The sequence below is a fragment of the Primulina tabacum genome, chromosome 2 (genome assembly GCF_025594145.1).
Source record: "Primulina tabacum isolate GXHZ01 chromosome 2, ASM2559414v2, whole genome shotgun sequence".
Lineage (NCBI taxonomy): Eukaryota > Viridiplantae > Streptophyta > Magnoliopsida > Lamiales > Gesneriaceae > Primulina > Primulina tabacum.
Window position 1 is genome coordinate 49,619,145 of NC_134551.1, and position 16,926 is coordinate 49,636,070.

At 34.3% G+C, this 16,926-nt stretch overlaps 2 protein-coding genes across 4 annotated transcripts; both read right to left on the minus strand.

The window, feature by feature from the left end:
- Positions 1-1,509: 1,509 nt before the first annotated feature.
- On the minus strand, positions 1,510-6,971 carry LOC142534725 (lysine-specific demethylase JMJ18-like). Of its 3 annotated transcripts, none has more exons than XM_075641520.1 (12): positions 6,800-6,971; positions 5,588-5,745; positions 5,346-5,417; positions 5,132-5,209; positions 4,538-5,044; positions 4,220-4,441; positions 3,956-4,117; positions 3,498-3,866; positions 2,734-3,412; positions 2,533-2,636; positions 2,243-2,440; positions 1,511-2,128 (listed from the first exon to the last, which is right to left on the minus strand). In XM_075641520.1, the coding sequence occupies exons 2-12, from the start codon at positions 5,597-5,599 to the stop codon at positions 1,787-1,789; spliced, it is 2,745 nt and encodes a 914-aa protein (XP_075497635.1). In that variant the 5' UTR covers positions 5,600-5,745; positions 6,800-6,971; the 3' UTR covers positions 1,511-1,786. The 3 variants fall into 3 exon arrangements, with proteins under 3 accessions (XP_075497637.1, XP_075497635.1, XP_075497636.1); XM_075641521.1 differs by lacking the exon at positions 6,800-6,971 and adding an exon at positions 5,994-6,721; XM_075641522.1 differs by lacking the exon at positions 6,800-6,971 and having other exon boundaries at positions 1,510-2,128; positions 5,346-5,411; positions 5,588-6,723.
- A 7,007-nt stretch (positions 6,972-13,978) lies between these two features.
- On the minus strand, positions 13,979-16,525 carry LOC142534754 (CASP-like protein 1B1). Its single transcript, XM_075641525.1, has 6 exons — positions 16,118-16,525; positions 15,959-16,030; positions 15,560-15,852; positions 14,781-15,365; positions 14,508-14,631; positions 13,979-14,319 (listed from the first exon to the last, which is right to left on the minus strand). Exons 4-6 carry the CDS (start codon positions 15,020-15,022, stop codon positions 14,071-14,073), a joined length of 615 nt encoding a protein of 204 aa, XP_075497640.1. The 5' UTR covers positions 15,023-15,365; positions 15,560-15,852; positions 15,959-16,030; positions 16,118-16,525; the 3' UTR covers positions 13,979-14,070.
- Between the last annotated feature and the right edge of the window lie 401 nt (positions 16,526-16,926).

Sequence of the window (16,926 nt, forward strand, 5' to 3'; positions counted from 1 at the left end):
ATTTCTCAGGCCTTACATGACCCGTCTCACAGATGAAGATTCGTGAGATTATCTCACAAGAAACATACTATTCTTTTAGAATGGAAAATGACCAATTCAAAGAGGTTGAAAGACACAAGATATTAAAATTTTTGCTTAATGTATAAATCTTTTAAACATATAGTTTTAATTTAATTATCAATTCTTCCCTCTCGGGTTACGACTCGATTGTCCACAAAATCAAAATCAAAATCAAAATACTTGAAATGCATGGGAAGTTGGTTAGGAGTTGGTTAACAAATATAAGTTTGCGAAATATCCTCCTGCATGAACATGCAAATTCTTGAGTGTTGCTCTTCTTGAAACTAATCAACTCCAAAGCTCTCATGTCAACGTCCTTCTTCCTCCGCCGCCTCCTCCTTGTGGCAGCCATTATTACCACCAGTCTCAGTCTCATCTCGGTCACAGAAAGGGCTCCTCCACCCTCAAAGCCACCGTCCCAATCACCCTCTCATCCACCAGTAACACCACCTCCACCTCCAGTACCGCCACAAAACTCCACCTTGATACGGACGCCTCCGCCGCCCTCACCTCCGAGGCTGACACCGGTTGATACTCAAGAAAGTCAGATGAACAAGATAATCGACGCCCTAATCGGGGCCGGAGACTTTGCGGGTTGGGCTAACATGCTTTCTTCTACCGACCCTTCGTCTCTCCCACTCACCGCTACCCTGTTTATCCCAAGTAACGATGCCATTTCCCAGTTCCAGCTACCTTCCGCCACTGCTAACCCTTTTCTCATACCATATCACATAGTCCCGCAACGCCTAACTTTCTCCGATCTCAGACAATTCAAAACTCACACGCTCCTCCCAACTTTGCTGCCCTCCAAATACATTCTCATCACCAACAATTCTCCTTCAAATTTCACTGTTGATGACTCACAGATCATGCATCCCGATATCTTTGTGAACCCCGCATTCTCCCTGCATGGCATCAAGAACGTTCTTGATTACTCTCTCTACGGGAACAATGGTCTTCTTTCACCACCCAAGAAAAATAAAAAGAAGTCCCCAAGGCCTAAATCTTCGCCTGTAACACCAAAAGGTTCAAACAAGAATTTCTCGGGGGAGGTTATTGTTGATTTAATTAGCTCCAGCGCAGCATGCTCGTGCACCGAGTGTTTGGTTATCTTTTGTGTCATTTCCGCTGTTTTTGCTTCCAAGATCTATGAAGTTGCATCTTATAGAACATGAAGACAATAAGAACGCATCATCAATTCTTGATTTGTATGATAAAACATTTATATGATTCTTTTAAGTCAAATTGTTGAGTGTCATGTACGCATTTTATGGGTTAATATGATTTGTTTTCAGAATTTAATGTTCACTGAGATGAGATCTGTTAGCAAGTTCAATGACTTTAGATAGTTTCATTTATTTACCACAGCTATCGTTTTCTTCTGTGATGTGATGTGATGTTATTTAGTACATATTCAGTAAGAAGAAATTTACTAGCAGACAACCAGGCATAATAACAGGAGCCATATCAGCTCAATAGTTAGAATACAACTTTTGAAAATATTACAATCTAGATTCACGAATAAAATTGTTCTCTAATCCATACAAAAGTCAACAGCTGTCGGTTATTCAGAAGATACCGGGGGAAAAAATCATTTATAAAATCTGTATCAGCTAAACCAGGAACTTCCCCTTTTTACACCAAGGTTGAAAAGAATGACAATTGACTAAAAAGGGTTGCTTAACCCCAAAAATAATGGCGGAATGTTAAAGATTTGCTACTTCAATTATTTCTTTGTTGTATGGATCTCCTCTGTCAGTGTTTCAACAGCTACTCTCCATAGCTGACTTTTTGATTCTTGGCACAATATTCTGTGCAGTACTTCCATCTCTTCAGAATCAGCTTTCCTCAATAGCCTTCTGAATATAGGCCGTATTTCATCATCAGACAAAAAATTATCACTACCTAGAGTTAACCTGTCGGAAGTTTCCTGCAAGGCCGAGTCAGTTGCATAGCTATCTGTTATTTTTTCTCCTTCACCGGACCTTGTTTCTGAAGACTTCTGAGTTAAGAGCTTGTGATTCCAGTATTTAACGCAACAGTGATGAGTATCCTGAGCCTCAATAGCCTGAATATACTCTAATTAGCATTTTCTTAACTAATCAAATTAACACAGTAGCCATATTATTTCTTGGTTGAGTTCTCAACAAAGGGTACAAAAAAAACGAGAAGCCAGATTTACCTGAATGATAGATGAAGAAAGAAATCCAAACATCTGAAAACCATTCACGCCACTAACAGGCTGCAATGGAGGCAATCCTTGCTTTCCTAGGCATGCCTGCGTTGTAATTTCTTGATTAATTCTCTGAAGCACCATTTCCCAGCATCCCTGTGCTGACGTATTCGTAAAGCTCTCGTGCGGATACTCTTCTAGACTAACCTGGTAATCGAAAGTTTCTATCAGAATGGTTGTTGAAGCGAGAGTAACAAAAGGTAAGGTTCGTTTAAGACTTGGGGATCTAGGAAGATTACCTTGAATAGGGGGCCTAGTAGTCCACCATCCAGGATTTCTGATGTATAGGTACTCCTAATCATCGGATTCAAAACGTTAAAGAATTTTACCCGGCTTTTATATCCTGTAACAAGTCATTCATGACTTTGCATAAGAACCATGTAAATAATTATGAAAGCCAACACACCTTCAAAGAATTTTTGTTTATTCCGGACACATACCTTTCGAGAATATGAACGCCTTGTTGCACCACAGTTTTCCACAAACAACAGAACCCAAATTTATAGGTTCCACGCAGAAGTCAAGCCTCCCTTCAGAATCTGGCCCAAACTCAGAAATCTTGTTTGCTAAATGCTCCTCTGGATCGTTTTTCAAAGTGCTATTGAATGGAACACTAGAAGAAGGGCCTGTATTTCTTGAACCTAAAGGCTGACCATCATCTGAAGCCACATTTGATTCAGATGAGCAACAATCACTCCCCCTATTTATTCCTTCCTCTCTCTTGGGGTGGTGAACTCCATCTTCATCTTTCCCTCCATCTAGCTTGTCAAAATCATAGGTTTTATCAGTTAACAATGCCACCTGAAAGTATTTGGACGACCATATTTTGAGAGCATCTGTGCACTCTTCCAGTGCCTCGACCAATGTGTTCAGCTCATCAATGGTGTAACGGAGGATGAGAAATCTGTTGTCTGGTTCACAGCAACATATGAGATTTGCATGTTTAAGGCATGCGAATTTTTTGGAGGAACAATTGCAAGAAGCTGCAGATAGATGCAAGTCAAAAAAGCATGCAAAACATTCCCTCTCTATGTGCAGATCAAGATACTTTTCCATCTTCTGAAAGTTGGTAACCTGTGGAAGACGTTCGATTCTTTTCTTCTCTAAATGAACCCTCCTCTAAAATTCAAATAAAAGAGTAATAAGTATAATAGATACAAAGAAAGAATCAGACATGGATGTACATTCATTTTTTCCACTTTACCCTAATAGCCTCAGTAAGCTTCCCATCCTTTCCACAGACATTTTTCCATCTCAAGTTCTCTGGGTTTTCTTGCTTGAGAATGGAGATCTCCCAGAGAGCCTGGATAGCTTTCTGGGCTGCAGCCACCATCAGCTTATCATGTGACAATGACGTTTTGCGACACTGTTTGCTATACAGCTCAACTGCATTTAGTCCATGCTGTAGCCAATCCACGGGAGCCACATTTACAGCCTCTGCACAGTTAAAGCCACAGTTGAATCCACAGTGATAAGCTCTTGGAAAGGTGAGAACAAATTCCCCAGATTTCTGAAGAGCCCGATACACGGGTACACCTTCTGACTTCAAAACTGAAGGAGACAACTGAGTGACCTGTCACAAGTGGTCCTAAAGTCATACATGATGTAGCATAATATTATGATGATGCCAAAAAGAAAAGGACGCGGAGGATTATGATTTACCAATTCATTAAGTAAATTAGGTTGTTCTTCAAATAGATCTTTTAAGTGTTTCCTCATAGCATCCTCCAATGCCGAGGCATGACTTCCAGGAACCCCATACCAAATTTTTGGATCCCCCCAGTGGAGATAGTTCAGAGAGTAGAGATGGTGGTCTTCAACATGCTTTCGTAAGTAACATAAGAACGATCATATACATAAGAATCAGGTCGACATACAAAAGTAACTTCGCATAGATGACAAGTTACTGCAGAGAAAATAACTCACCCAACAAAATGATGAGAAGCACATTCCAATATAAAGCCATGGTACAACTACCCCAGAGATGTGCTCTTCAAAATTCAGAACCGAGCCCGGGAGAAGTGAGAAGTTATTCAAATTCCACCCTGAGTTCACATATTGATCTATCTTAGAGTCTGTTATTGACGATAATTCTTTAGGGAATCCACTCCCCAGTGTTTCATTTTCCAAATCAGCTCCATAGTATACCTATGGTTGTCACACAAAGTTAAATATTGTAAGCTTACTTGTACTAAAGAATCTGAAAAAAGGGTAAAAAACATGGTTAAATTTAGAGTTTCTCACCTCAACCTCATCCGTAGGCTCCTCGATGATCCTCCAATACTCTCCTTCAATGTCAGCAACAGATGGAAACCCCTTCTTAATCTGTCCAGTCTCACTAGAGCATTCTTGAGTTCTGTTGTGCAATCCAAAGTACGATTCTTTAAATTCCTCTGCAAATCTTTGAAAATCTTCGAGGGTAAAGTCTGGTCCCGATTGAAAACCAAACGTTTCGTCAGTATCACATGCAGCATATGATTCGGCACTCTCAGGATGAGCATGTCTCCTCGGTCTAGTGTTAAATAGCCTCCTCTTTTTTCTCTTTGGCTTTAGTTTTTTCTTCATGGGTTCTCTATTCTGAAGGAGATCTACTTGCTGAATTCTTGTAGAAAATGTCGTGTTCTTCCAGACTTTCTGATCTTTTAGGGGACAAGGAGGATTCCAAGATGCAGGAGGCACAATTTTGCAAATACCATATGCCTCAGCTGTGGACCTTATGCTCGCTATATAACCAAGTGTATCTTGGAACTCCTAAAAATTGAAGAATATTTCAACTTCATATCAGGGACAACAAGATAGTAACAGTATGATCTCTATTTTTTTAAAGAAAAAATGAACCTCAGCAGTTGGATAGAATACTGGAGCTTCTTCGAGTAAGGGTCTACATGCTTCAGCAGGAACCCATCTTGCAGATACCTGCTTCAGTAGACACAAATAGAATCATTTCAAAAATTTGTAAAACTAGGAAAACGAGTTATTCTAGCAAGCATAAATAAATTTCTCAAAAACAACTCAAACAATTATGGAAATGGTCATTCTGTCACTCTTGCACCTTTCCATTCAGTGGACTGCCTGGACTCTTTAGGCTGTCATCATTTTTCGGCATATTTCTGGAATGCTGCTCCTGGAAGAAAACTACTATGAGTATTTATCTATTAATACATATTCTAAAGAAACTGAGCCATGAAAAAGCAAAGCCCGAGTAAACGGGGAAATTTGAGAGTGGAAAACAATATGTAAATATAAAATGATTCATCAGGGTAAATTCTGCATGATTCAGGCGATAAAGCAAACCTTCATTCTCATGATGATTCAGTTCCTAGTTGATGCATATGTTAGGAGCATAGTCGTGCTGATGTGTGGTTCAGAGACTTCAGACCTTCCCGTAAGAATGGAACTATAGAACCTATATGCGGAACCGTTCTTGAACAAAACTAATCTTGTTGAGAAATCTGAAACAATAATAAATTAATTTCATGTTCTAATGGAGATTGTTAACTCAAAAGAAATCATTTTTCAGACACCGTATTGATAATCAAGCAAAATGCATATGGCTGAAAGAGAACATATGAGGAAAAAACCAAACACATGATCTCACTGAAACAGGGACTGAAATTTAGCTTTAGCAAATCTCAACCTTAACAATACCTATTCACTAATAACTCCCGATATTGATATGTTATGTCTAATTATCAACTACCTGCCTTCTATTTTCCACTGTTAGAGAAGAATGAAACGAATTTACCGTGAAGATCATTTTTTCCTGAGAAATTCAACATGGTTGACAAGAAAACACGGATTATAAGCTGAATACAGAATAACTCGAGCAGTTTACACAACAAAACACACAGAACAATCAAACGCTGAAGACATGTGTTGCCTTTGTAATATACTATGCAGATTCTTGAATGACGAATGTGGCTGGAAGAGAAATCGGATTTGCACATACTATGAAACAAAGCAACTATGTATTAGATTGGTAAACATAATTAATTACCAAGAAGTAATACAAATCAACTGACCCCCAAATCTTAGAAAATCTTTACACGTACATACAATTCTTGAAAATAAACGGAAACCAATTTGTAACTGTAAAGCCAAACAGTTTCTACTTGTTCTCCCATTCATTAATGCCCTAAGAATTTTCCAGAAATCTTCCCAGAAAATATCATAAATCGCATTAAGAAATAATGAAGACTAATTATCCAAGATCCTCCAGCCTAAAGGTAATTTCCACGAATCCCAGTATTAACACGCAGATAAAAATACCTTTTATACTCAAATAAAAGGATGAAAAAATCAAATCTTGAAAGAACGATTAAATATTTATAGAGTCGACAATAACATAAAAGGTGGGGGAATATAAAAAGCAACTTGACCAACAAAGAAAATGACATTCAAATTTAATGATGGAAAGTAAAAACAAAAGGAGATTCGCAGGATTATATTTACTGCGGGGACGTTGACAAGCATTCAAGAAGATGAAAATATGAATGCCAGGGTTACCTCAAAGCGACAGCTCAAGAATTCCACATTGTAACCCAATTGTTTTTCACTTGAAAAGTATGGCAAAACAGAGTATTTATAATATTGTTATAGGGGAAATTGTTAAAACGAAATCGAGGAAGTTGGATAGTATACAGAGAGAGGAAGGAGGATAGGGTCCCTCTCACTTAAAAATCCTCGTGTGTGTGGGAAAAATCAAGAAACCGAATGGGAATCAAATTGAAAAGGACGGATCCACGAATCCTTAATTTAATGGGAAAAATAGAATGGTGCCCCCCGTTGTTTTCTTGATTTGCTACGTTAAAAGTACAATTTGGGTACAAAGATTCTCTAATGATTGGCATCGTGTTTCGTGCTCTGCTACCACCGTGAATAGAAAGAAAAAATATATAAAAATGAATATCACGTTATCATTTTCGAACTACATGTTAATAATGCGATGAAAGATGATTATCTTTTTTATTAGAAAAAGTGAAATTAATCTATTAAAATATATATTATATATATAACATTTATATATAAGAATAAAAAAATGTACATCAAATAGTGTGCCATTAAACATATTTTTGTATGGAAAATTAGAGATGTATTAAAATTAGAATTTCAGACATGAATATTGAGTAATGTGTCAGCAGAAATATTAGACATTCCGATGGCCCTTCGAACCATGAGGACTTTATGTGTTAGGCTCATGATCCAAAAGATAATATTCGGTAAGGGAAGAATATAAGATTGAAATTAGATTTTATGAACCACTTGCACATAGCTCGGATATACATTTAAAGAGGTGGTGGAAATTCCTTTGGGCTAGGTCGATCCATCCAAAAGTCCAAGTATTTTGGTGGCGCATTTTGCATAATATTATCCCGACATCAGTCGATCCTAATGTCTGACCACGTCCGTTAATTGGCAGATGCCCCCTTATGTCATTTCGGATATGATACAACAAGCAATGTGTTATTCTCTTGCCCCATAGTTAAAGTTTGGTGGAAGACATCTTGGTTTTCGCCCTTGTTGAAACAAGTACAATCTTTCGATATCTTAAGATAGATGAAGGATAAGCATAACGGATTTTGAACTATTCACTGTGAACACTATGCGATACGGGCTGAACAACTCAAACTCGTACATAGCCAAGGAAGCCACAAAAAGGGACTTAATGTAAATTGGAGTGAGTCACTGCTGCGAGACTTGCAAGAGGCCCAACAATCGAGCATGCTGGCTGGGAAAAATGATAATTCATGAAACTCATCGAAGACATGGACAACACATGTTAATGAGTTAAGACTAGATGTTAATGCAACTTATAATGAGAACATGACAACTTTTTATAGGAGTTGTTATACGAAACCATGAGAGCCAACCAGTGATAGCTTTCGGGAAAAAAAATTCGAAAGCCTCCCTCTATTGTCTATAGAGAACTGGCCACCATTGATATGTGAATGAAGATTGCACGAGAACATAATTTTCTTATCAATCAAATCATATCGGAGTCATGATTTGCAGTGTAAACATTAACTCAACTAGAAGAACTCAATTAGAAGAGGACCTTAACTATTTTGGCACCTATGCTTTATATATCAGATGATCTTTGATTCAGCATAGTGAAACTATTTTAAACCACATTCGGCGCACGAAAAATGCCTTTGCAAATTCAATGAGGTCTTTTGTTATTTCTCACATAACTTCATTTGTCTGAAAGCCCTATGATTTTTTTTATTAATTTGTAAATCTTGTAATCAATTATATTTCTCATCTCAGTGATATTACAAATTTTACAGTAAAAAAAATATTAGATATTCATCACACCCCATGTCGCTTTATTATGTAGTGTAGATATTAAATAATTGTGATCTATTTAAAATTGTTTATGTCAGACACTCTTTAAAAAAAACATCATTCGCTTGTTTTCATACAATTGGGAATTTGGACATCCAATGATAATCGAAAATAGTAAATATTAAAACAAAAATCTTCCCCCAAACATTATTTAAGTGGTACGGAATCAAGAAATTGTCGAGTTACAAGTATTTTATTTGTTCATTTTTAATATGTATAATTTAGTTTTTTTTTTACTCGAATAAGATTTCGAGTATTGCAGTCAAGAACTTACTACATGAGTGATAATATGTGACAGATTCTTTGCCTTATAAATATATATACTACCATATATTAATACTAGAGTAGATCTCTTGTGAGACGATCTCACGAATCTTTATCTGTGAGATGGGTCAACCATACCGATATTCACAATAAAAAGTAATACTCTTAGCATAAAAAGTAATATTTTTTCAAAGATGACTCAAATAAGAGATCCGTCTCACAAAATACGACCCGTGAGACCATCTCACACCAGTTTTTATCTTAATACTAATCAATTTGGTCCGTTAACAACGTACCAACATCTAATTATTATGTATATAATCTAGTACCCACTCATTTTTTTGCTAAGAGATCAAAATCGTAATTCTTTTATCCTTATCTTGACTTTTTTTAAAAGTTTATTCTCTTTTTAAAATTTGTACCATATAATCCGCCAAATCTTATGATTTGACTTTTGTTAAGGGTTTTTTTAATATTTTTTTTTTCATTTTGATCATGGGTATCTGAATTTTATTATTTGATTGTAATAGGATATAAATATGTATTCAAACAATAATGTATTCAAAGAATAATATCGAATTAAAAAAAGACAATATCTAGTAAGACTAAAAAATTCTTATTTTTCCATATCTATTAGAATTATAAGTAATTAAATAAAAAATTAAAATAACATATTAAAAAAATATTTTAAAAATAAAATTGCATGAGATACACTCAACATATAATATTAACTTAAACATAGGCAATGTGTGCCATGAAAATTAAGTATACTCTATACATACATACATACATATATATTGAATACCGATAAATTACATCGAGATTTATTTTCAAATCAGGCGGAAGACGATCAAACTAATTTTCATAAAAATCGATTAAATGTTTATTAAATAATTTGAAAGATATACAAGTTGAATGAGTAGAGATTTTTTTGGTCAAAGTATTTATCAAACAATTAGTATGCAATATTTTTGTAGTTTTGAAAGATATATAAAACGCTTCAACATTGCATCTAAAAATAGTAGCAATAGTAAATAAATGTGATAAATAAATAAACACAAATTTGTTTATTTATATTCAGAGATTAATAACTCTTACGTCACCCTCTTCTTCCACTTGGTAAGGTATCACTAAAAGACTTTGATTTATATAACTTATTGTATAAATTCATTTCAACTTAAGACTTATCAATTGCCTAATTGAAACGTCTAACATACTCGACTGTAAGTCGTAACCTCACAATCCGCATAATATCTAACGTCTCTTATGTCAATACTACAAACATAATATTTAATATCTTTGTGTGAAGACTATCACTCAACTATTCATTGAAACTCAACTTTCTTTTGTGTGATTGATTAATGTGTGTGAGGATTTGGCCATTTACCATGTATAAATATTTCATACGTATCCTCACACATTATGCTTGCTCTAATTATAGCTAATTTTCTTCATATATATTGCTCATGTTTTGAATCACCTTCAAAAACTTGTATTTGATCTTCAAGATATTGTATATATAGTCTTCAAAAATAATATATATGTTAGACATAAGAATATGACCGTTTGAGAAGACTTTGGATAGTTTCTGGTATTAAAATGGTATTTCCACCTTGATGGCTAATTTCCCGAGCCTGACTGATTTTGAGGTCCGCTGTTAGTTAGGCTCGTCGGTTAGGTTGTTCCATCAGCTAGATTGGTCTTTGTTGAGCCTCGATGATTTCATCACATGCAGAACCAACAATTTTATCGTGGTTTATCAGCTTTTTAAAATCTGCTTCAGACTTCGACTTGTGAAGATGATTTGTAGATCATTGTCTTATCTTCGTAAAGCATTTTCAGTTTGCCCAAATTCGAGTTTCAGCTTTAATCTTGAATTTACAACTTCACACTTGAGTAAATATGTTAAAAACACAATAAAAAGCTTTTTTCATCAAAATCAAGATTGTAAATATTTTTAAACTCAACTGTCTCCTCTTTTTTTATGTAAATTAACAAGTCATATTTTAAAACAATTTAAGTACAAAATTTTATTTCATCAACATTTAAAATCAATCTTCTCTTTAAAATCATAATTAGCCATCCTTCTATACTTTTGAAAGTTTGAAATCGATAAATATATGAGGATAACTAACCGATATAAATATTTTCAAAAGGTTTGAATGATATGTAAGTTGAATGAATATAAACATTTTTGGTTGAAACTATTCATCAAACACTTATACAATATTTTGGTATTTGAAAGACACATAAAATGCTCAAAAAATGCATCTAAAAATAATAACAATAGTAAATAAATACGATAAATAAATAGATACAAATTTGTTTATGGATGTTCGGAGATTAACAGCTCCTACGTCACACCTTATATTACTTAAGAATGTATCACCGAAAGACTTTGATTTATACAACTCATCGTCCAAACTCATTTCAACTTATGACTTATCTATTGCCTAATTGAAACTCATATCATACTCGAACATTTTCGGTATACCGACATTTTTTCGGTATACCGACAAAATTTTCGGTGTCGGTACAGTACCGGTATGAACTTTTTCCATACCGAAAATTCGGTATACCGAATGTGCGGTATACCGAAATTTCGGTATCGGTATCAGTATGAAATTTTTCCATACCGATATTTTCGGTACGGTATACGGTACCGTAGTTCGGTACGGTATACCGTACCGTACCCACCCCTAATATAGACTGCTCATGCTTTAAATCTCCTTCAAAACTTGTATTTGATCTTCAAGATGTATATATATCATTTAAGAGTGATATATACATTAGACACATGAATATGACCGTTTGAGAATATTTTGGACAGTTTTTGCATTAAAACAGTCATTTTCGCCTTGCTGACCACTATTCCCAAGCCTAACTGATTTTGAGGCCCGCTGTCAATTAGGTTTGTCAGTTAGGTTGCTCCATCAACTAGGTTGAGCCTCGCTGATTCATCTTATGCAGAACCAGCAACTTCATCATGTTTTATCTGTCTTTTAAACTTCGAGTCAAACTTTGACTTGTGAAGATAATTTGTAGATCATCGTATTAGCTTTGTAATGTGTACTGAATTATTCTATTCTAATAATGGAGCTGATTGGACTGATCAAAATACGACAACTGCTCATATTTTACTTATCTTTGTTGATATGCCAAACTGATGAGCTTTGTTATCATCAGTTTGCCTAGATAACATCCGATTTAGCCCAATTGACATGAAGGACGACTTGTCCCAAATTGAGTTTTCTTTTTGGTTGCTTTGGCAGCTAGTCATTTTCATCATCGAGCCATAAGATATCATCAAAATTTTCAACTTACCATATTTTCAGTCTGGCTAAATTCGAGTTTCATCTTCTATTTTGAGTAAATATGTTAGACACACAATAAAAAATTTTACTATCATCAAAATCAAGATTGTTAGTGTTTCTAAACTCAATATCATTAAATAGAGAATAAAACAATAAAAATAATATTACTTAATAAAAAAATTAATAAAAGTATAAATAATAATGAACAATAAGAATATTAATGACAGCTCCCATAATTACTGCAATATAATAAATGTACTATTTTTATATTAAATTGAGCAAATATTTCACTAATTTATACTAAACATTCGTAATTTGTCAATGTACTATTAATAATATAAATAAATATTTATCAAAGTAAATCAAATTGTAAAAATCATCATATGAAAAATATTTATGATTTTAATAATTATACTAAATTTCCCATTTTTATAATTGTTTAAAAAATTTACACGTCAACCCAAAATTAAATTAAGATAAAAATGGTATTATAGAAGTATTTTAGGATTTTTAAATGATGTAAGGATATATAATAAAATTTTAATTAAGTATTAAAAATTGAGGTTTTAAATGGGTTAGTACAACTAATTTTCCAAAAATAAAAGATTTTATTATGCTCTATATAATTAAATGAGAAATCCTATAATAAATACTTTTGACTTTAAAAGACACCAAATTTTCTTCCCGAAATATCACTTCTCCAAAATATCTTAATTTCATCAAAATAGATAATAAGAGACGAAAACTCAAATATAAAAGATATGATAAAAATTTCTTAAATATAAATAAACTAGCCACAAAAAAAAAAAAAAACCAGAAACAAAAAGTTTACACTTGGTAACAAATTTTAGTATCTGCATGCATTAAAATCACTTGCATGATTTTGACAGGAAAATTGATACATACCCCATTGTCACTTAAAAATTTCACATGGTGTATTTAATATATGAGATTTAGTGGTTTTTAATTATTTTGTAGATTTAATATAGGAGATTTAATGGTTTTCAATTATTTTGTAGAATTTTATAGTATAAGGTATTCAATCAAAACTGTATGCTATATAGAAGTCTAGTGATATTCAAAACAAATTTTCATAATGTCTTTAAAAGTCAAGTGATATTAAACATTGAATTTTAAAAACATTCAAACGTTTATAGGTATTAAAATTTTCAATAGAATTTAGTAACTCCATAAAATTCATTAACGTACAAATATTAAAACCTAAGGTACAAATATAAATTGTCAAAAATTGTATTTAGTTCAACCCTGAAAAATTTAAATTGATTTTTAAAACTTCGAATTCATGCACAAGCTCTCTTTCTTTCTCTGTCTCTCCTCTCCTCTCCTCTCCTCTCATCTCATCTCATTAATCCTATATATTATTCACAATATATCTCAGTATACATATTCTCTTTTCATCTTCATATTTTTCATTTTTTTTGGCCGATTGCTCATTTACTCATTTTTTTTATAATAATTTGAAATCAAAACCAAAATTACTAATGTCATATGAATTTTTAAATTCTGGTATTATTTTGTGATTTTTAATTTATGATGTATATCAATCAATAATTGTAATATTCAATAAAAGATGATCCAAATTTTTTTAAATTCTTTTTATCAATTTCAATTAATAAAAGTCGTGGACACCAGTAGCTGATGTTCCGAGTATTCAGCATTGAGTCTACATTGATGTATTCGCATCCTATATTTTCCGTGCGTTCTTCTTCGGAGTTAAAAAATGATAATAACAAGAGCACCGTAATGCAAAAGCAAAATTATTTTTAGTAGATAACAGTATAATTGAAAGATAACAAAACAGATTGATGTCAAAGGTATACGAGAGATCGATGATCATGGAACATTGGTAAAAGAAACAATCTTCTTAGTTTTATTGCTGAGTCTGATGATGGAGGCAATGGTGATGATGATCATGAGTAGGAGGCCGAGCAAAGATGCAAGCATGGCTGCTCGTCCACGGTCGCAGAAGCTCTCGATTTTATCACATATCTTGTTCCACCGTGCGTGTGAATTCCCATCCCTACCCAGCTGCCCCATGAAAACCGCTGCGCTTTCGCCGCTGGAGACGAGAACCACGTTCATCTGGCCATAAGTAAGTTCATTATGGAAATAAGTAGCTGGTTTTTTTTAAGTATTTTAAGTGTTTTGCTGTACTAGGCATCATGTGTATATGCATATTACAAATTTCAATGAATTTTGTATATTCTGTGATGAAATGTATAATCAGAATGTGTTGAATAAATTTTAAAATAAAATTTGCATTCTATTACCAAGTCCAAGATTGCAATTGCCAAGGGTGCATGTCCCTTCAAACCAAACTTGTATCCAATAAAAGTGACCACCAACATCAGTAAGTTGTGGAGACTAGCGTTTCCATTGACAATCACAAAGAACCTATACAACAAAGTTATGAAATTTTTAGAAAATTGGAAGAAAAATGCTAATGAAAGAACCATTTAAAATTACTGCTTTATTGGTACGATGAAATCTTAATTTCAACCAGATGATAACAAGTATAAAAGTTAGTGGGACCAGAAACATACACAAATGCTGGAGTATCTTGAAATCTGGCCTTGAGAGTAGCTTCAATAGACGTGGTTCCAATCGTAGCCACGAGTACTTTCTTGGTTTCTTTGTTAAGCGCCATTACCAGGGTGGCTGATAATGTTGCAAGAAATGCTAGCAATCTCAACAAGGGAACTACCCAATCCACCCTTGAGCTAGGGGTCGGTGTCGGTTCTTGACCGGAACCAACCTCAGGTCTTTCAACTCCTTCGGAAGCCATTATGAATATTAGATAGATGAGAATGTAGACGAGACATAAATGTATTTAAAGATCCAATTTATTTGACATCTGATTTTTCTCTCTTTTTTTGGGTCGTTTGGCTAGCTAATGCTCACTTGCCTGTTTGTTGTATTAGTTGTTGGGAAAAGTGACAAAGGGGATACATGATTAGGTGACTCTTGATTGGAAAAAGGTATGATACGCCACTGGATTCTTCCACCATACAAGATTTGCAGCAATTTGTATTTAACTATATTTTCTGAGAAAAGGCCATGTTTCGGTTTTGCAGGCATTACCAATAAAATAACCCACAAATCAAATACATAATCATGTTTGATTTTACCTAAACACACACACGTTAGATTCATCTTGAAAATAGTAATTGATTCACAAAACGTCTTCAATAATACCAAGCCTATATATGTTTTCGCCCTAATCCTTCCGTTGTATGGATTTAACGTTCTCAATTATAGCATGCCTAGCACGGTCCCTTTTTTTAATTAAAAAAAGCACATAACCAATTCATAATTTTTTTACGTTTAAGTGGATATGTGGTGACATTTTGTTGTTTTCTGAAAGCCAAACCTCAATGCTACTTCACTCTGCTAAGTTGCTGATACAAATCAAATTCTTCAGTAACATAATTACATAGAGATGTAGATTCAAAAGTTCCATAAGCTCACCCATATAGAACAGAAATTTCACATATGACATAATCCCATATATATCGTAGCCAAAATATGCACAAGTTATCTCTATAAAACTTGGTTAGTTCTCCCACTTCATCGCCATCGCTACTATGTTGTCACTCCAACAACAACGTTGCTCACCTACAGCAATATAACAAATGACATAAGCCCAAGTGTGCAACAACGTATTGTAGATAATACAGCGAAGCAAAAATGAAATATATGACGAGCAATATGAAGAACTCACCAACTTGCCACTTTCATTAACTGTCATGGGATTCTGCACGACAACGGTTTGATTCTGAGAAGGGACTGTTACCTATAGCAGAAAAAGGAAGTTCAGAAAAATCACTCCCCAGTCAGACTTTGTTAAATTAGTGCAACACATGTATGAAAGATGACTCACCGAGGAAGGAGATGGCTTTGATGCTGGTAAAGAATTCCCAATCTGAAGGGATTACCTTGTGTAATCCATCTGCATAAGATATGATTAAAAAACAATAATATAAATATTAACTTCAGAATTTGGGAGAACCAGGAACTACGAATAGTATCAGAGGCTAATCACTTGGTTATTTAGTTTGCTTAAAGATAAATGAGGGACCAGTTACCGCAAAAAATCCAATAACTTGTAAGTTGTTAAACATGTTTCCCCACAATTCAACTCACTCCGACTATCTAGAAGTATGAATATTTTTTTCAACTCTTTTCCAATATAAATAGTACAACTATCCATTTACTACAGCATATTAGTTGTCAATTTCTTGCGGATAGCAACAGCAATCCTGTAGAGAGACACGCGGGAGAGGAGAAGGATCAAGTATCAGCCGTCAGCTTCAGGGAGATAGTAGAATTTAAATGATAACTGCACACAGAACATAGGAAATATAGTGGTGAAGGGTTACCGACATTGACATTTATAATATAGTGGCAGATCGAACATTTAACTGATGGAGCTCCAGCTGGATACATCAGCGTAATGCGACAGTTTCCACAATTGACATGAGCAACGTGATTAGGCATTGGTGCCGTTGCTGCAAATAAATAATATCGAGCTAATCGGCAAATGAGAAGGAAAAACTAGGATATCTAAATCCATGGTCATATACATCAGCGAGGAACCAACATTCGAAAAGAAGGATTCTGTTGCAGCAAAGAAAGAAAATTTTCGATGGGGCTGATGTTTAAATAACAAGAGGATTGAGCATTTGTGAT